Below are 20,729 nucleotides of genomic sequence, written 5' to 3' on the forward strand. Positions count from 1 at the left end.
TTATTGCTGAGCCAGCAGGGAAACCAACCAGTCTAAAACCCTAGATCATAAACCTTTTTAAAATCGACAGTCTGTTTTAATCTCCGTTTCTTTAATTAGTGAGATTGGTCATCTTTTCATAGAATTATAGGCAATTTGTATTTCATTTCCTGTTCTCTGTTCTGTTATTAATTTTTTTTTTAAATCTTAATGCTTCTAAGAACTCTGTATTGAAGAACATATCTGTCCTGCTGAAAATATTTTTCCCAATTTATCATTTATGTTTTGACCTTTTTAAATTTTAAAGACCCACTTTTTATTACAGTAGTAAACATGGCCACTGTAAGATTATAGTTGGTAAAACCTGGAAAGCAAAAAGAAGAAAAGGAGAAGCATAATAATTCCATCACTTACTGACAACCACTTTTGTCATTTTGTTGTAACATCTTCTAGTCTTTTTTTGATGATGTGTGTGTGTGGTAATTGTTTTTCAAAATTTGTTTTAGCTTGCAGTTTCTGTAGCCCCGCGGGGGTCAGGAAGCTGGGTGGTAAGCTCTGAAGCAGATCCCTTAACTTGTGTGTATCACCTCCCTTCCCCATTTTCTTTAGGGAGGAAAATCCTCAGTGCTCATGAGGATCCTTCTCTTGTTTGTCTAGGGAGGGTGTAAAAGGGGTGCTCCGTTTACCTTTTGCTCACATTGCTGAAGTTCCCAAACTGGATGGAGCTCCTTTGTCCATATTTGTCTGTCTGATTTTGAGACTGTCTTTGTTTTGGCTTGTTATTAGTGGACATAATTATTAAACTTTAGGATCACTCTCTGCTTCTCAGCTCACATTTTTTTTTTTAGAAGTTAGATTTATTAAGACATAATTTACATATACACAGTTACCCTTTCCAATATACAGTTTGATGAGCTTTGATAGACATATATATCTGTGTATATATATATTATATATATATTTTATATATATAATATATATATAATCCTCATAATCACAGATACAGAAAATTTGCATCACCCCCAAAAGTATCCTCAGACACTTATGCAGTCTACCCTCTCCTTGACACCCAGCTCTGATTCCTGTCTCTATAATTTTCCTATTTTTAGGTTGATATATAGACAGAATCATACAGTATATAGACTACTGAATTGGCTTCTTTCGCTCACATATCACACCTAGGATTCATCCCTGTTGTCGAGTGTCAGTGATCATTCATTTTTATTGTTCAGTAATAGTATTGTGTTTTATGGATATACCACTATTTGCTTATCTATTCACCAGGTGATGGACATTTGGGATGTTTAGACTTTTTGACTATTATGAAAGAAAGCTGCTATTGCAGTTCATATATAAGTCTTTGTATAAAAATATGTTTTCATTCCTCTCCTGAGGAACTAGATTACTAAGTTGTGTGGTGACTGCATGCTTACCTTTGTGATCAACTGTGAACTTGCTTCCCATAGTGACTATACCATTTTGCATTCCCACCAATAATGTTTGAGATTTCTAGTTGGTCCTTATTCTCACCAGCAGTTGGTTTTATCACTTTTATGATTTCAGCCATTTTAGTAGATACTTAGCAGTATCTTACTGTAGTTTTAATTTGTGAAAGCTTCTCTTTTTTAATTTGTGAGAGTACTTTCATATGCTAAATTGTCTATTCATAAATTGTCTTTGATGAAATATCTCTTTAATGCTGTGCCTGTTTTTGGTGAGAGAAGGTGTTTATTTTCTTATTGAATTGGAAGAGTTCTTTTTATATTCCAGATTAAAGACATTTATTAGATGTGTTTTCCAAATTATATTTCCCAGTGTGTGTCTTATAATTTAATTCTTAAATGTCTTTTGATGAAGTAATACATTTTAAATTATCATGAGGTTCATTTTATATTTTTGTGGTTTCTGGCTTGTTATTTCAGTGTCAAATACGTATCTAAGAATCCACTGCTAAATCCAAGCTTATGAAGGTTTATTCCTATGTTATAAAAGTTCTGGTTTTAGCTTTTATTGATTTATTTTATTTTAAATGCTGTGAAAGTGCTGCACTCAATATGTCAGCAAATTTGGAAAACTCAGCAGTGGCCACAGGACTGGAGAAGATCAGTTTTCATTCCAATCCCAAAGAAAGGCAATGCCAAAGAATGCTCAAACTATCGCATAATTGCATTCATTTCACACGCTAGTAAAGTAATGCTCAAAATTCTCCAAGCTAGGCTTCAACAGTATGTGAACAGTGAACTTCCAGATCTTCAAGCTGATTTTAGAAAAGGCAGAGGAACCAGAGATCAAATTGCCAACATCCGCTGGATCATCAAAAAAGCAAGAGAATTCCAAAAAACATCTACTTCTGCTTTATTGATTATGCCAAAGTCTTTAACTGTGTGCATCACCACAAACTGTGGAAAATTCTGAAAGAGATGGGAATACCAGACCATCTGACCTGCCTCCTGAGAAATTTGGATGCAGGTCAGGAAGCAACAGTTAGAACTGGACATGGAACCACAGACTGGTTCCAAATCGGGAAAGGAGTATGTCAAGGCTGTATATTGTCACTTTGCTTATTTAACTTATATGCAGAGTACATCATGAGAAACACTGGGCTGGACGGAGCACAAGCTGGAATCAAGATTGCCGGGAGAAATATCAATAACCTCAGATATGCAGGTGACTCCACCCTTATGGCAGAAAGCGAAGAAGAAATATAGAGCCTCTTGATGAAAGTGAAAGAGAAGAGTGAAAAAGTTGGCTTAAAACTCAACATTCAGAAAACTAAGATCATGGCATCTGGTCCCATCACTTCATGGCCAATAGATGGGGAAACAGTGGCTGACTTTATTTTCTTGGGTTCCAAAATCACTGCAGATGGTGACTGCAGCCATGAAATCAAAAGAGACTTGCTCCTTGGAAGAAAAGTTATGACCAACTTAGACAGCATATTAAAAAGCAGAGCCATTACTTTGTCAACAAAGGTCTGTCTAGTCAAGGCTATGGTTTTTCCAGTGGTCATGTATGGATGTGACAGTTGGACTATAAAGAAAGCTGAGCACTGACGAGTTGATGGTTTTGAACTGTGGTGTTGGAGAAGACTCTTGAGAGTCCCTTGGACTGCAAGGAGATCCAGCCAGAGCATCCTAAAGGAAATCAGTCCTGAATATTCTTTGGAAGGACTGATGTTGAAGCTGAAACTCCAGTACTTTGGCCACCTGATGCGAAGAGCTGACTCATTGGAAAAGACCCTGATGTTGGGAAAGATTGAGGGCAGGAGGAGAAGGGGATGACAGAGGATGAGATGGTTGGATGGCATCACTGACTCCATGGACATGAGTTTGAGCAAGCTCCGGGAGTTGGTGATGGACAGGGAGGCCTGGCGTGCTGCAGTCCATGGGGTCGCAAAGAGTCGGACACGACAGAGTAACTGAACTGAATAGTTCTAAATTAATTGAGACATATTATATGGCACATAGTATGGTCTTTTCTGATTCACTTACTATATGTGTCCAACATAATGTATTTCCTATCGTTGAGTAGAGTGTTCTTTAAATCTTGTCCAATTGGTTGATGGTGCTGGTTGATTTTCTGTGTCGTTGTTGCCTTCATCTTGTTACTCTAATAGCTGTTGAGAGAAGGGGATCAAAATCCCCCCCCCCTTCTCTTTTGAAGTCATACTGCTCCTGTTAGTACTGTTAGGTCTTTCTCCCTTGAGGTAAGTCCTTGTGTTAAATCTTTGTCCTCTAGTTTTATTTTTTCTATTAGTTTATTTTGCTCATTTTCTGGTTGGAGACTTTCTGTCAGCGTTGCACCTCCTTATAGAAGAGTGGAATCTCTGAGTATGTACAGGACTTGGTGATCAGTGGCCTTTGGTTTTGAGTGTACGGGTGGTCAGTCAGGCCTCCTCCTTTGAGCACCATGCCTTGAAGGACCTGTTGAGGTCCTTGCAAGTGAAGTGATTGCATCCTCTTACTTCTCCTGTCCCAATCAGTCACTTCTAATCTACCTGCTTTCCATCTCCCAAAACACAATGAAATGTTTCTCACTTGTTTGATGTGTTAACTTTTATTTTTTCACTCTTGTGAGTTTGACTCTATTGTCTTCCTCAACTGTGGTATTGGTTGCATCTCAGGAATACTGACCTAAGTGGTTAATTTACCATCTTCAACTGGAATTTAAAAAATTAAAACATTTATTGAAAACTGCTTCTGCTGAGTTGCCATTCAGAAAAGGTTCATGGTGACAAGTCAGATTCAGAATGCTATTTTATTTTTTATTTTATTTTTTTTTTCAGAATGCCATTTTAATTCTGGGCTTAGATACTTAGTGACATGCTTATAAGAGAGTTTAACAACTAAAAATTGTTGACGTTTTGTTAAAAAAATCATTATGCAGTATTTCTGTTCTAGTCTATTTTAGCTAGAAGTAAAATGGAACAAAATTTTCTAAGAGAAAATGTGAAAAAATCATATATTTTTTATGTTTGAAATGTACAAGTGGAAGCTTATTGCCAGTTTCTACATGCATATAGATTTATTTATTTTTGTCTACTGAGATGGTTCTGCATATAAATTTAGTAGAACGATTAGGAAATCTATCCAACTGTGCAAGAAATGTTGAAATCACAGATACAGATATTGAAGGGACTTGCAGGGGCTAAAACAAGTCCTTTTGTTTATTTTTATCTTTTAACTCTCTGGCTTTATTCTGACATTAGCATACACACACACACACACACACACACACACACACACACACAGAGGTTGTGTAACAGGTTCTTTGAAACTGAGCTCAACAGTTACACTTCTTTTTTTTTTCTTTTCTTTCTTGCACTTACTCCTGATTTGTGGGAGTGCTAGGAATGGGGAGGAATGCGTCTGGGGCTGGGAGGGAAGGTGCCAGTAAATCCTAATGTCAGTTCTCTACTTCATCAGCTACCGCTATGGGAGAGGCGTTTTGCAGTCTTTTCCATATCTCTGCAGTCATGTTCCCCTTTCAGAAGAAAGCAGCTCAATCTGATCATCTGAGCATGGGGAGCTACTTTATTTGATTTCCCGTCCTCCAGTGGGCCTGCTGAATTTAAAACCTTTGAAGGTACTAGGCAGTGATGAAACCAGGAACCAGAGAGACAGAAAGTAGAGCGCCCAGAATATAGTCCAGTGCAGTGGGGATAGGAGTCGTGACTCTCACGGCTGGAGATGCCCTAAATTTGGCAGCAACTGGCTTCTAATGGGAGAGTTAGGGGTTTAAGGAAGCACTGAAGGAAGATTTCTTAAGAAATAAAGGAATTAATGCACCAGGTGAGGGCTTTCCTGGTGGTTCAGCTGATAAAGAATCTGCCCGCAATGCTGGAGACCTGGGTTTTATCACTGGGTTGGGGATATCCCCTGGAGAAAGAAATGGCAACCCACTCCAGTATTCTTGCCTGGGAAATCCCATGGACACAGGAGCCTGGCAGGCTACAGTCCATGGACTCGCAAGAGTCGGACATGACTGAGTGACAGAACCACCACCACACACCAGCTGGGAAAAAATTAAAACAGAGGTTGCTATTTCAAATCTTTAATAAATATCAGTTGAGTGAGGGGAGCCTTATTAGGGGGATGTTTTGCTAATAGAAGGCATTTGCTTTTTCCTTATTCTGAGAAGTATCATTTTTAAAAAATGATTTGAATTCAGTTCTTTGCATTTCTTCCTAGATCTTCCCAGTGTGACAGTTATTTAAGTAGTTCATCGTAATTACAGCAGTAATGTTACTGTTGTGTTTGTGGGTGGGTGTGTGAGTCGCTCAGTTGTGTCCGACTCTGTGACCCCGTGCACTGTAGCCCACCAGGCTCCTCTATCCGTGGGATTCTCCAGGCAAGGTTACTATCATACTTACTGTTATTAGCAGTAAAAATTTTATTGAAGTTGAACATTGAACAATGTTATATTAGCTTCTGCTGTATAGAAGAGCAACTCAGCTATCCACATACATATTCTTTTTCCTATTCCTTTCCATGTAATTTATCAGAGGATAGTGAATATAGTTCCCTGTGCTATACAGTAGGACCTTATTGTCATATCCTGAGTATACTAGTTTGCATCTCTTACTTCCCATATGTATTGAGCACTTACTGTATCAGGCACCATTTTTACCATTTCACCTGTATTACTGTTTACCCTTGACCCATCCTCTGATGGGTCCATGCAGACATGGAAACAGAGGCAAAGAGGAATGAAGTCACTTGTTGAAAATCTCCCAAAAGTAGAGAGATAGCAAGCTAGCTATTGAAACAGAGGCACCTGGAGTCTTTAAAGACTAGAATGACTTTGAGTTTTTTCTTGCACTGTTAGCTTCTCCTGACCCTAACTTATTTGGGAACTCCTCAAATCTGGAGAAAGGTTGAATGAAAAGTATATCTTCATATCCCTTACGAGGCGTTGCAGGCAGATTGTTTACCATCTGAGCCACCACGGAAACCCCCCTATCATATTAGAACTGCCAATTACACACTCCTATGCCTGTGTAGCTATTAGCTATTCCTTTTTTTTTTAATTGTTTGAAAGTAAGTGGCAAACTGCATATATTTTCCAAGAATAAGACAAAACAATTTACTTGTGTAACAAACTATGCCACTATAAACTAAAGCAAATAATGAATTGGGCTTAAAAATCCAATTTACCACACACACACACACACACACACACACACACACACACACTTTTTCAGAAACACAAATGATCCCAGACGATGTATTTTGCCCAGTCGTGTTACCGCTGTTTTACCCCTTGATGTGAAGCTCATCACCTTCTTGGAGTCCATGAAGTGGGAATCTGTATGATGATGTATGAGTCATCTCAGGCTGCCATAACAAATTAGCACAGACTGGGTGGTTTAAACAACAAAAATTTATTTTCTCCTAGTTCTTGAACTTAGAAGTCCAAGATCAAGGTGTCAGCACATTCATCTCCCGGTGCGATCTCCTCCTGGCTTGCAGACTCCCCTCTTCTCACCGTGTCCTCACATGGCCTGTTCTGTGTGCGTGTGCAGAGGGGCCAGGTCTCTGGTGTCTCTCCCTTTTCTTATAAGAACACCAGTCCTCTTGGGTTAGGGCTCTGCCCTTAAGACCTCATTTAACCCGAATACCTGCCGAAAGGCCCTATCTCAAAATACTGTCATATTAGGGATTAGAGATTCAGCATACAAATTTTTGTGGGAAGAGGGCGTAATTCAGTCTATGACAGATGCCTTGAAGGAACACTTCTGAAATATAGGAAGATTCAGTTCAGTCGCTCAGTTGTGTCTGACTCTTTGTGACCCCATGGACTGCAGCACACTAGGCCTCCCTGTCCATCACCAACTCCCAGTGTTTACCCGAACTCATGTCCATTGAGTCAGTGATGCCATCCAACCATCTCATCCTCTGTCATCCCTTTTTTCTCCACCTTCAATCTTTCCCAGCATCTTTACCAGTGAGTCAGTTCTTCGCATCAGGTGGTCAAAGTATTGGAGTTTCAGCTTCAACATCAGTCCTTCCAATGAACACCCAGGACTGATCTCCTTTAGGATGGACTGGTTGGATCTCCTTGCAGTCCAAGGGACTCTCAAGAGTCTTCTCCAACACCACAGTTCAAAAGTATCAATTTCTCGGTGTTCAGCTTTCTTTGTAGTCCAACTCTCACATCCATACATGACCACTGGGAAAGGTACATCTCAGTGTAACATGTGAAAGTATATGTTACTAATTAAAGACAACTTTTATGTTATGTAATAATTAATCTGGGAGTTTTTAGTTAGCATATATAAATAATCAGAAATACTATATGTGAAATGTATATTCATCTAATATTGAGATCCTCTCAGAGCGCTTATTCTGTGCTGCTTATTGTCTTCTCTGTATATGTGTCTTCTAGTTGATGGTATTCTTAACAAAGAATGGCAAAGAGATAGTAGCCTTGATTAAGGGAAAGTCTAAAATAGGTGTGTTGTTGAGTAGTGAAAGAAAATTTTTGGTAAGAGGAATTAAGAATGCTGAGTATGGGAAGTTTGTAGATACTCTAAAAACTAAGGAAAGTGACTGAGTTGTGTTGAGTTAGAACATATTATTCTTTTGACTTTTAATCTGTTATTGAAAGTTTTATTTATAATATCCATGAGAATAGGATAGTAATAGTTTTCTCCCCAAAAATGGTATTGCATTTTTTGAGTACAGAAAGAAGGTCTTGAGGGGGGAAAGAACAAGTAGGTGGAATATAATTCTTAGGCTGGATTAGATATGACTTTATACGGGGAAAAGTAGTATAATGTGTCATTTTTTATTTTATTATTGCCTTCTGCTATATGATTATAAATGTCTACCAAACCATTCAGGAGCTTCACTCATTTCTCTATGAGCTTCTCTTTAGCCCTTTAACACTTCAATCTCTCTCTTTTTTAGAAATATGTTTATTTGTTTGTCTGTGCTGGGTCTTAGCTGTGGCACATGGATCTGTAGTTGCGGCATGCGAACTCTTAGTTGCAGGATCTAGTTCTCTGTGGGAACTTACATGTGGGATCTAGTTCCCTGATGAGGGCATTGGGGATCGAACCTTGGCCCCCTGCTTTGGGAGCACAGAGTCTTAACCACTGGGCCACCAGGGAAGTCCCAGCCACTCTCTTCTGAGAAATCTTTCCAGGTGACTTTCTTCCCTTGACCTAAATCTGCCATATTCTCAGTAAAGTGGCTTTGAGTAGTATTCAGGCAGCTATACTGTGCCACTGGCAATGACCTTATGAAATTCTTCAGCCTTCCTAATACTTGCATCATGGGATGTTTTGGACCATCACCGAGAGGCTGCTCTGAGACCTGACGGTACAGTTCCTGGTCTTGAGTGGGGACTAGATTTGTGTGACCAGGTATAATTTTTTATCTGATGATGTTTTTATCTGATATTGTCAGTCATATAGCAGTAAACACAGTTTCCATATAGAACATCCGGCACAGTGGTGACACCCAGAAAACTGGGATAAGGAAGGTTATAAATGAGCTGTGTGTGCTCCTATCAAATCCCACCTCTTCACATAGGTTGCGCCCATTATCTCTTACCTGCTCAGATGTCTCTATAGCAGTTTTCTATATCCGGTTGTCTCCAACAGAACCTAGGCAGCATATTAAAAAGCAGAGACATTACTTTGCCAACAAAGGTCCATCTAGTCAAGGCTATGGTTTTTCCAGTGGTCATATATGAATGTGAGAGTTGGACTAGAGAGAAAGCTGAGTGCCGAAGAATTGATGCTTTTGAACTATGGTGATGGAGAAGACTCTTGAGAGTCCCTTGGACTGCAAGGAGATCCAACCAGTGCATCCTAAAGGAGATCAGTCCTGAATATTCATTGAAAGGACTGATGTTGAAGCTGAAACTCCAATATTTTGGCCACGTGATGCGAAGAACTGGCTCATTTGAAAAGACCCTGATGCTGGGAAAGATTGAAGGCAGGAGGAGAAGGTCGACAGAGGATGAGATGGTTGGATGGCATCACCGACTCAATGGACTTGAGTTTGGGTGGACTCTGGGAGTTGGTGATAAATAGGGAGGGCTGGCATGCTGCAGCCCATGGGGTTGTAAAGAGTTGGACATGACTGAGTGACTGAACTGAACTGAACTGATACATGTTTGTTGTAAACTCTCCTACCTTAAAATTGCTAACATCTGTATATACCGTATGCATTCTTATTTTTCTTCTGCCTTTCACAGCACAATTTCTAGCTGTAATTATTTCCAACTTCTCACTTTAAATGTTTTCTTGAAACCTGTTCCAATCATGATTTGCCACCATTCTTCTGATACTTTTCTTGTGAAGGCCTTCAGTGGCTTTAATTCTGTAATATCCAGTGGTCCTCATCTTATTTCACTTCACAGAGCATTTAACACGATCACTCACTTATCCTTGAAACCTTTGTCCCCTGGGCTGCCAGAACACCCCTCATTCATCCTTGGTTCTCCTTTTAGGCTGCTGGTCACTCCTTTTCTTCCAAATTTGTACCATTAAAGTAAGCATTTAAAAAAAATTCTTGAGGTCCAGTTACTTCTTTTGGGGATTTGACCCTGTCTGATGTCTTTAAATACTATCCACGTATTCTAATGATAGACAGACTTAAGCCAACCTTCTCTCTTAATCTTCAGACTCAAGTCTCACACCTCACCACCTGGTTGGTGGTCCTCAGTTAGGTATCTAACCAGCACCAAAAACTGAGTAAGCTCCTGGTTTAGCTCTCATTTCATGGAGGGTCATCCCCACCCTTCTGATTGTTCAAGGCAGCAGCCTCAGAGTCTGCTTTGACAACTCTCTTCCGCTCACACCGTACATGTGACCCCTCCCATCACCTCTACCTTCTAACTGTGTCCAGAACCCCACCTTTCCTTTTATCACCAGTGCTACCACCTGCTCCAAGCCATCATCACCTCTCCCTGGATTATGGTGACAGGAGCTGTGTCCCTGCTTCCATCCTTATTCCTCTTTAGTCTGTGCTCATCACAGTAGATCCTTTATAGACATTTGTCATAGCAGGTCACCCTAAGTTCACACTTCCCAGGGGCTCTGAGTCATATTGTCAGTAACGCCCAAGCCCCCACCGTGACCCACGAGGCGCTGGGGAAGCTGCCCACGCACCCTGCATTATCTTCCTGGCATCACTACCTGTGAATCTTCCCTTCGCTCACACAACACCAGGTGTCAGGGCCTCTTGCCCTCAGATATCTGCAAGTGTTGCTCTCTCGCCTGCTTTGATGTCACGCTGAGGTGTTAGGTTCTTGGGCCCTCCCGATTTTAAATTCCATCTTTGCCGCTTTGTGTTTCTTCCATCACCAGAATATGAGAGGTCCTTGAGGAAGAGAGTTCTTTGTCCTGTCTTGGTCAGTGTTACGTTTCCATGTGTCTGGCACAGAGCAAGTACTCAACAAATAGTTGTTGAATAAATATGTAAACAAAAACCCAAAGTCATTTATTCAACATCTGTGGTGTTCCAAGTAGCTCACGATATCATTAAGCACTTTAATTGAAACTTCAGAACCATCATGTGTGATAGATAGCAGACTAGTTGCAGAGTCAGAAAAATGAGGTTGAATTACTGAGTTGAATTCCCCAAGTCTGGAAGCTGGCATTCAGCTCAGTAATTCTGACTCCAAGTCCAGTGCTCTCTCCTTGGTTACCTTCAGGGAAGAAGTCCGTTTCCCTGTTGGGAGAATCGTCAGATATTGCCATTTGTTCTCTCTACTTGCTGAGGCCAGAAGCATCTCTGTTCTTTACTATTGTCTCCTCAACCCCAGCAGAGGGCCTGGAGCATAGCAGGGGCCCAGAGGATACCTGTCTGCACAACTAAATTATGACTTTTGTCCAGCTGGTGGTCCCGTGGCTACCATAGTCTTAATGTCCATATGTCACGACTCTCGTTTCAACAGAGAGCGAAGTTGGGGCCAGGACTGGGGAAGAAGGTTGAGAGTTTAGATGGGAAGTACAAGTAGGCATAGCGAGCTTGTGTAAGGCAAGTGGCGCGCCACGGCCTCATTCTCTGCTGTCATTTCACAAACTCTTGTTTTCAGCCTTCTGTTTGCTGTATGTTGCTCCCATGGAGGGGAGGCTGAGAATACTGTAGAGAAAACCCTGCTCAAATCAAAGAAACACTTGCTAAGATCACTGGAGTGTGAGGCTTCCCTCTGAGGGTGTATTTTCCTGTGCAGGGCTGGAGGAAGCAGGAAAAGGATTTAAAGAAAAGCAAAAGGATGCGAGGGAAATAATAGCATCAAGAAACTCACCCTGATCGGATGCCTTCTGTCTCTCCATCAGCTTTCAAGTAGCTTCAGCCAATCAAAGTAGAACTTTGATTGCAAATGAGGTTTTGTATTTTATCCCTTTTATCCCGGGAAGACCCTGACTGCACTGGGACAAATATGTATTTATTTACCCTGCTGTCAACTTTTCTTAAAAACATATCTAATAAGAAAAACAGATATGTATTTAAGCAGATAACGTTAATCTGTCCTCTGTAGCAATCCCAAAGCAGTGAATTTTTGTTGTAAGGATTGTCATAACTCTTTTGATGGCATATACATAAATTATTGAGGTAAGGGAGAAGCCAGGCATGTTAGATTTTACACTTCTGCCAGTATGTTATGTCACCTTTTTGGAAAAGAACGTATACAACCTGATTGTAAATTCACAAGTGTGGAAAAGAATAAGAAGGTGAGATGATTTGAGAGAGTAGCACTGAAATGTATATATTACCATGTGTAAAATATATAGCCCGTGGGAATTTGGTGTATAACACAGGGAGCCCGAAGCCTGTGCTCTGTCACAGCCTAGAGGGGTGGGATGGGCTGGGAGGTTTTAGAAGGAGGGGACGTATGTATACCTAAGGCTGATTCATGTTGATAGGTGGCAGAAACTATCACAATATTGCAAAGTAATTATCCTCCAATTAAAAAAAAAGTAAAATTAAAAATAAATAATGTTTCAAGTTTCCCCAGTTTAAAAATATGCCTCTAAGAGCACTGAGAATAGTGTCTGGCACATAGTACGCTGTATGAAAGTGTTGGTTAAATAAATAGAAATAAATACACTTCCATCTACCTATCCAGAGAAACCTGGAAGGGAAATGGCTCAGAAACTGACAAGGATTAATGGCGTAAAAAGGATAGTGATTTTCTTTTCTTCCGCCTTCTTTGGCCAGTTTCTGTCCCGTGAACCTGGCTGCACTTCTGGATAACTCATTCATCCATCCTCCACTCCACACCTTGAAGCTCTAAAGTAAACCTCACATGAGAAATTTCAGCACAACTTCTCACTTACTGCATAGCCCTTATATTATTATATGTATGTAGCTGTTGTTTTCAGGACAGCTCCCCGACTAAAATGTTCCTTGCTGTTTAAGAGAGAAAATGCATCTTTGATTTAAGTGAATTTATCTGAAGTGGCTAATTCCTGGTACTAAGCTGATTGAACAAGGCATCCCTCTTGTACATCTTTATAGAGAACTAGGCCACTAGTTTCTTATCTATTTTCTACTCTCATTGTTTTCCTGTCTAGCAACACTATACTTCATAGATAGATGTATGATGTTTATGATGGTTACATTTATATGTCAGCCTGACTGGCAGGGTGCCTGGTTAGACATTATTCTGGGTGTTTCTGTGAGGGTGTTTTGGATAAGATGATCTTTTGAATTTATAGGTTAATCTATAGACTAAGTTGACCTCCCCGAAATGAGTGGGCCTCATCCAATCAGTTGAAGGCCTAAATAGAGCAAAAAGCTGTATGTTCCTCTTGAATAAGAGAGATTTCTTTCAACCTTTCTTGTTTTTATTTATTTATTTATTTATTTTTCCTTTCCTGTTTTTAGACTCTGACTGAAACATACGCACTTCCTGGGTCTGGAGTTTGTCCATCTTTGGGCTAGAATGACCCCATGACTCTCTCACTTCTCCCGCTTGCTGACTCACCCTGTAGATATTGGGAATTGCCAGCTTCCATAATCACTTGAGCCAGTTCCCTAGGATAAATCTCTTTCTGTGTATATACACACGCACACCCTATTGGTCCCCTTTCTCTGGAGAACCCTGCCTAATACAGGGTTAAAACATGAGCTGCTCAAGCATGTATAATCAGTGAATTCACCCACACTGGATCCTTATCTTCTGTCGTCATTCCTTCATCTATATTAAGTACCTGTTTCTGAGTACCCATCTCCAGTGCCAGGAACAAAGATGACAAAGAAGCTAGGCACATCCTTATTCAAAGATTATTATTGAATGTCAACAGTACACATATTTCTAGAAACTCAGTGGAGCCATGCAAACACTGACCTCAGGTAGAAAAGATGTTTATATGGGGGATCTGAGCCATGTCTTGTGACTTGCTGAGGTGGACACACTATTTTGGTTGTACTTAGTGTAAATGTTGGGCTTCCCAGGTGGTTCAGTGGTAAAGAATCTGCCTGCCAATGCAGGAGATGCAGGAAATGTGGGTTCGTTTCCTGTGTCGGGAAGCTCCCCTGGAGGAGGAAATGGCAACCCGCTGCAGCGTTCTTGCCTGGAAAATCTCATGGACAGAGGAGCCTGGCTGGCTACAGTCCATGGGGTTGCAAAAAGTCACACATGACTGAGCAACTGAGCATACACATGGTAAAATATTTGTTACCATAGCTACTACATTTTCCACCATCCTCTGACATCATAGACACTATGTAGGTTTGAATCTTTCCTCTTTCCTTTCTCTAGTTGTGTTAATGTGGGCAAATTAATTTCTGGATATTTTGTTAAATGTAAAATGGAAATGAAAATAGTACCTACTTCATAGCATTTTTAAAGATTACGTAGGACAATATTTATAGGAAGTTCAGAACAGTGCTTGCAACCTGCCATAGTTTATCAGGTTAGAAATGCTGCCAGTTGCAAAATACACTGCTGTTTTGTGTATTTCAAAGAAGGGAAAGCAATGCCAATTATAATGGTAAGATGCTACCAGTTGTGACATCTCCTGACATGTTAAAAGATGAAAGAAAAAAGTTCCTTAAAATCAATAAAGTACCAGAGTTGGTGCTATATAAATGAATAAAATCTACACCAGGCAAGCTGATTATTCAGAGACAAGACTGAATAGGAAAAAAATCTATTTGCATTGGTGGATGGTTATCTAAATAGCAACAAAACTCTCAGCAAACTATAGTATTAATAAATGTTCACATCACTTCTTGGCTAGTCTAGGAAGTTACTAAAGCATATTTCTTTTATTTTCTTAGTGAGGTTTAGAGCTGCTTTCATTATAGGCTCTCTATGGCCATTTAAGACCTAATTAAGGCCTGATGGCTGTTACAGACTTCCCCCGTCAAATCCATATGTTGAAGCCCTGACTCCCAAATGTGACTGTATTTGGAGACAGGGTCTGTGAGGAGGCGACAAAAGTTAAGTGAGGTCATAGGGTGGACCCTAATCTAATAGGGCTGGTGTCCTTAGCAGAGGAAGCGATGCTCGAGTATGCTCTCTCTGCCGTGTGGGGACACAGTAAGAAGGAGCCAGACTTCCCTGCGGTCCGTTGGTTATGACTATAACCTTCCAACTCAGGGGGCGCAGGTTCGATCCCTGGCCAGGTGAACTAACAGCTTACCCACATGTTGTGTAGCCAGAAAACTAAAGTAAGTAAATTAAATTATTATTTTTTTTAAAAAACAGACTGTCTACAGCCAGGGAAAGAACTCTCACCAGGGATTGAATCACCCAGCACCTTGTCCTTGGGTGTCTAGCTTTCAGAACTCTGAGACACAAATGTCTGTTTTTGAGGCCAGCCAGCCTGTGTTCGTGTGTCGTGGCAGCTGACGGGGACGGGGTCACTGAGAGAGGATTGCCACCCCTCTCCCCCGGCCCCGTCGTTACCTGTCTGGGGTCGTTCGTCCCCAAGGTGCTTACGTGCAGCTGGAAACTGGGGAGGGCTCTCCCCGTGAGCTTCTCTGCTCACGGGCTGCTGAAGTTCCCTGCTGCCTTGCCGACACTGTAATTACTCTTTATTTTTTATTTATGTGCTTTCTTACAGTCACACACAACTACCTATGGGAAATAAACACTCTTCTTGCGAACATTTAATTAGGTTTATAGTTTTAATTATGTCTTTCATGTTTATGTGCTCTTGTGTTGTGGATTGAAAGCTGTCTCTCATGTTGGTGGTTTGACTCTCTGGGTACTGGTTCCACTCTTATGTATTTTACAAATGAAACTTTGCCTTGGTGTTTGTTCTCACTGTGATTTGGATTTCGTTTTTCACCATTTAAGATAGTATGACAGGGAAGGGCCAGAAGATCGTTCAGCATGATGCAGAGATTGTTTTGTAGAAGACCTGTCTTTATGGACCGAAAATCTGAAATATGGAATTTTTAAAATGAGTTTTATCAATCGAAGCACATACACCAAGCGACAGAGACTGAGCAACACATTAACCCGTGGGACTCCTTGGGGAAACCTGTTTTAATGAGTAGATGAGATTTCTTGTAATTCACAGAACAATTTATATGTAAATGGAATCTGTGAAAACCATGAGGTGAGTGCTCTGAGGGTGCTCAAAAAACTTGTCTTTCATTAATAATTTCTGAACACTACCTCTGCAATCTTGTTTATATTGTTTTTTTTTTTTTTAATCAGAGCAAAGCTAAGTCTTCCCATACTAGTTAAAACCAGAGTTAGTGTATTAGTTATCTGTTACTGTGTAACAAATTAGCCCTGATCTTAGGCTTGAAACGACGTACAGTTGACCTTTGAACAACACAGGCTTGAACCGTGCAGGTCCAGTATACTCTGATTTTCCTTAATAAATATGCACTACGGTGCCACATGACCTGTGGTTGGTTGAATTTGTGGATGTGTAACTATAGGTAAGGAGCGCCAACCATAAGTTATACTCAGATTTTCGATTGTGTGTGGGAATTGGTGCTTCTAACTCCTGCAATGTTTGCAGGTCAACTGTATATTATTTTACACAGTCAACTGTATATTATTTTACTCACTTCTGTGGCTGGTGGCCACAGACTTTCACTCCTGGCCACAAGACCCTCTCCAGAGAGCTGCTTGCAGCATGGTTTCCACAATCCACTGCTTCTGGTGTTGGCCGTTGTATTGGTACAAAGACCAGGGCTGGGGCAGCATCCGAGGAAATACACCTAGAAGCTCGCTCACAGGGTTTAGTGGCAAGAGACTTCAGTTTCTTTATTACAAGGGCCCTCTTTATAAGGGCCATTTACACCATGGTTTCCCTCGAGTGAGTGATCCCAAGCGCACAGAAAGAGCGGCCACCTAATGTTGGACATGCCACGTTACTACAGCAGGCTCTTGGTCCTGCAGACCCGCCCTGGTCCCACGTGGGAAGGGACTGCACCAACGTGTGGGCTGGAGGAGGCAGGGCTGGCTGGGGATCGCCCTAGATGGTGGTTGCCACAGCTGACCTGACCTTAAACAGAATGGCAGAGTCATTGAGTAGAATCATTCCCTCAGGGTCACTCATGAGAATAGGTTCAACTACTATTAACCTGAACTTTTCCTGGTGGCTCAGATGGTAAAGAATCCGCCTGCAGTGCAGGAGACCTGGGTTCCATCACTGGGTTGGGAAGATCCCCTGGAGGAGGGCTTGGCAACCCACTCCAGTATTCGTGCCTGGGGGAAATCCCATGGACAGAGGAGCCTGGCGGGTCACAGTCCACGGGGTCGCAAAGAGTCAGACACGACTACTTGCGCGCACATTATTAACCTGAGTTCTGTCTTTGCTCTGCACTCTCCTGATACTTCTCCAGTAAATCCTGTTTGAATTAAGTGAGCTCAGATCAGTTTCCCTTATTACAACAGAAGCGTTCTAACTGATAAAATGAACTCCAAAGTAAATTAAACACAAACTACTTTTTGTTTGTTACAGGACTATGGAAGTCTGGTTTGTCATTGTTGATGTCAGGAGATACAAATAGAGAATTGTGGACAGACTAGTGAGAACCTGTGGCGCTAGGTTGGAATTGGAGATATTGGTGTGAACTTACACTGTGCACACACATGCACACACATACTCCTAGATCTATCTCTCCTTTCAGCCCCAAATCACTCCCTGGTAGCAGTGAATAAACCTTTGTGCCAAGACCTTGGTTTCTAAATCTGATGCCCCACTGAAAACAATCAGGTCTCCTTTGAGTAAAATGATGACGGCAGGGAAAATAAAGGGTGAGTCTGGCACATCTTTGAGTCTCCATTTGAGCCAGAAAGTTAGTAAGAACTCAGAGTAATGGGGATATGTCAAAATGACAGAGCTGCCAATGTGAAGGGTCTCCTCCTGTCTAGATCTGAGATAATTTGAACACTAATATAGAACCAGTTATGCAACCATCATGTTAATAACTGGTTCAGATGGAAATCATCGATGGATGCTAGAAATAGTGGATGAACGTTTGATGAAGAATGGGGTGTTGCCATCGTTTCAATATATCTCCCCTTAAAATGCTTATTAGTTACGAAGGGCAAAATAATACCTTTAGAAATGGAGAAACATGGTAGACACCACCTTAAGCATGTAATTAACAGTTACAGCACCAGTAGTGGAATAAATGGACATTAAGTGCCTCCTGATAGGATGCACAGAGAAGAACATAGTGTCACTTCTAGGGTAATCTGTCAAAAGTGCATTGTAAAGTGATTGGCCTCCAACTAATAAAATAATATTAAAAAAAAAAAAAAAAAAAGTGCATTGCCTGACACTCACCAGGAGGAAACATCAGACAAATCCAAAGTGAGGAACATTCTACAAAATAACTGACATGCATTCTTTAAAAATGTCAAAGTTGTGAAAGATAAAGCCTGAGGAATAGTTCTAACAAAAGAAGACTAAAGAAATGTGAGCTGAATATAATGCAGGATCCTGCATTAGATCCTGAGGGAGAAGGAAAACTGCTCTGGAGAACATCTTTGGGAAATTACTTCGGCCACCTGATGTGAAGAGCTGACTCATTTGAAAAGACCCTGATGCTAGGACTGATTGAAGGTGGGAGGAGAAGGGGACTACAGAGGATGAGACTGTTGGATGGCATCACCAGCTCAATGGACATGAGTTTGAGCAAGCTCCAGGAGTTGGTGATTGACAGGGAGGCCTGGCGTGCTGCAGTCCACGGGGTCGCAAAGAGTTGGGCACGATTGAGCAATTGAACTGAACTGAGGATTGTCGATTATATAATAGCTTTGTGTTAATGTTCATCGTCCTGAATTTGTTAATTATGTCAGAGAATTAATTAATTATTCTTGGGAAATACACAGTATTTAGGGGTGAAGGAATGGCATGTCTTCGACTTACTCTTAAATGGCTCAGAAAAAATATATGAAAGAAAGTGAATGATGAAGCAAATGCGGTCACATGTTAGTGATTAGGGTGTCTTGGTGAAAGGTCTTCTATCGGTTTGCTATTGCTGCTGTGACAAATTACCATAAATTTAGTGGCTTGTTTCTATGAGAAGAGTGGCACAGTTGGGCTGGTTTCTCTGGGTTAAATTCAAGGTATCAAGAGGACAGCATTCCTCTATGGGGTCCCTCCGGAAGAATCTGTTTCCAAGCACATCCCTGTTTTGGGCAGAGTTCAGTTCCTTGTAGTTGTAGGACTGAAGTCTCCATTTCCTTGACTCTTGACCCCTCTGTCTTGAAGCCAACAATCGTGCTTTTGGGCCCTCCTCATGTTTTCAACCCGACTTCCCCTTTTGATTCTCTCTCTCTGCTTTGAAGGGCTCACATGATGACATTAGCTCCACATAGGTAATCGAGGATCATCTCCCTCTCTGAAACTCAACCAGTTAATAATCTTAATTACAGCTGCAAAATCTCTCTGCCATGTAAATAACATAACATAGCCATGGGTATGATACCAGGGGACTAAAGGTCCCAGAAGCCAAATTTCTGTCTACTGCAGGTTCATAGGAGTTCATGCCACTATTCCTGTCATCTTGATCTAAGTTTAAGATTACATCAAAATGAAAAAGTTACATAGACTCATAAATACAGTACATGGAGTTGGAAAGCTGTAGTCGTGGCGTCGTCGATCCTCTTGGTAGTTCCACTTCTTCCTAACAGTACTGGGTCTGTTTTGTTCCCTGTTACCCACCAGGTCACCACCAAATCAAGCAAGGGACCTGTGAGGTGGTGGCAGTGCGTAGATGCTGTAACAGGAACCGCATCGAGGAGCGGTCGCAGACGGTCAAGTGTTCCTGCTTCCCGGGACAGGTTGCTGGCACGACTCGGGCTCAGCCCTCTTGTGTTGAAGGTAAGACCTTTACGGTCAGTTTCCCTAATGTTGCCAGAGGACCTGACACTGTAGGAACCTTCTGGCTTTATTGTCTTTGCAACTCCAAAGAAAAGCAGGCTGCACCTCGGTCCACTACGTCAGTGTCATTTTTAAAATGAACATAGCGGGACTTCCCTGGTGGTACAGAGGTTAGGAATCTGCCTGCCAGTGCAGGGGCCGCAGGTTTGAGTCCTGGCCTGGGAGGATTCCCCAGGACCCCCAACTAAGCCCATATGCCACCAACTACTGAGCCTGCGCCCTAGAGCGCATGCGTCACACCCAGAAGCCAATGTGCAATGCAGCTAGAGAAAGCCTGTGGGTAGCAATGAAGACCCAGTGTGGCCAAAAATAAAATTAATAAAAATGAGCATAAATATAAGCCCACAGATTTCGTGATGAGTAAGGCATTGATGATGTCTCTCAAAAGGTACCAACGAGGAGTTCTCTTACTGGAGAATTAGGAAGATATGCTTTGATTTCTTCTTGCCCGGATGTCTCTTCAAATATCATCCAGTGCAGAAGTACAGAACAGACTTTTGAACTCTGTGGGAGAAGGGGAGGGTGGGATGTTTCGAAAGAACAGCATGTATATTATCTGTGGTGAAACAGACCACCAGCCCAGGTGGGAGGCATGAGTCAAGTGCTCGGGCCTGGTGGGCTGGGAAGATCCAGAGGAATCGGGTGGAGAGGGAGGTGGGATGGGAGACCGGGATGGGGAATTCGTGTAACTCTATGGCTGATTCATATCAATGTATGACAAAACCCACTGAAAAAGAAAAAAAAAAGAAAAAGAAAAAAAAAAAATATCATCCAGTGGAGCAGTCACCTCCCCAAACACACTCTTCTCCCTGCTCTCAAATGCTGCTCAAAAAATTTAGAAACCTGGTTTTCTCACCTCCTCTTTAATGTTACAGATTAATACCCTCTCCTTTTTTTTTTTTTCCCTTCTAGTTTACTA

General features: G+C 41.4%; 1 protein-coding gene across 1 annotated transcript in view; it reads left to right on the forward strand.

Moving 5' to 3' along the window:
* Positions 1 to 20,729, forward strand: part of TAFA4 (TAFA chemokine like family member 4) — a 168,769-nt gene that overhangs the window by 121,703 nt on the left and 26,337 nt on the right. Inside the window, exon 4 of the mRNA XM_065935290.1 lies at positions 19,595 to 19,750. Coding sequence (XP_065791362.1) covers positions 19,595 to 19,750 — 156 coding nt within the window. The remainder of the gene's footprint in view (positions 1 to 19,594; positions 19,751 to 20,729) is intronic.

Source organism: Muntiacus reevesi, chromosome 4, assembly GCF_963930625.1.
Source record: "Muntiacus reevesi chromosome 4, mMunRee1.1, whole genome shotgun sequence".
NCBI classification, from domain to species: domain Eukaryota; kingdom Metazoa; phylum Chordata; class Mammalia; order Artiodactyla; family Cervidae; genus Muntiacus; species Muntiacus reevesi.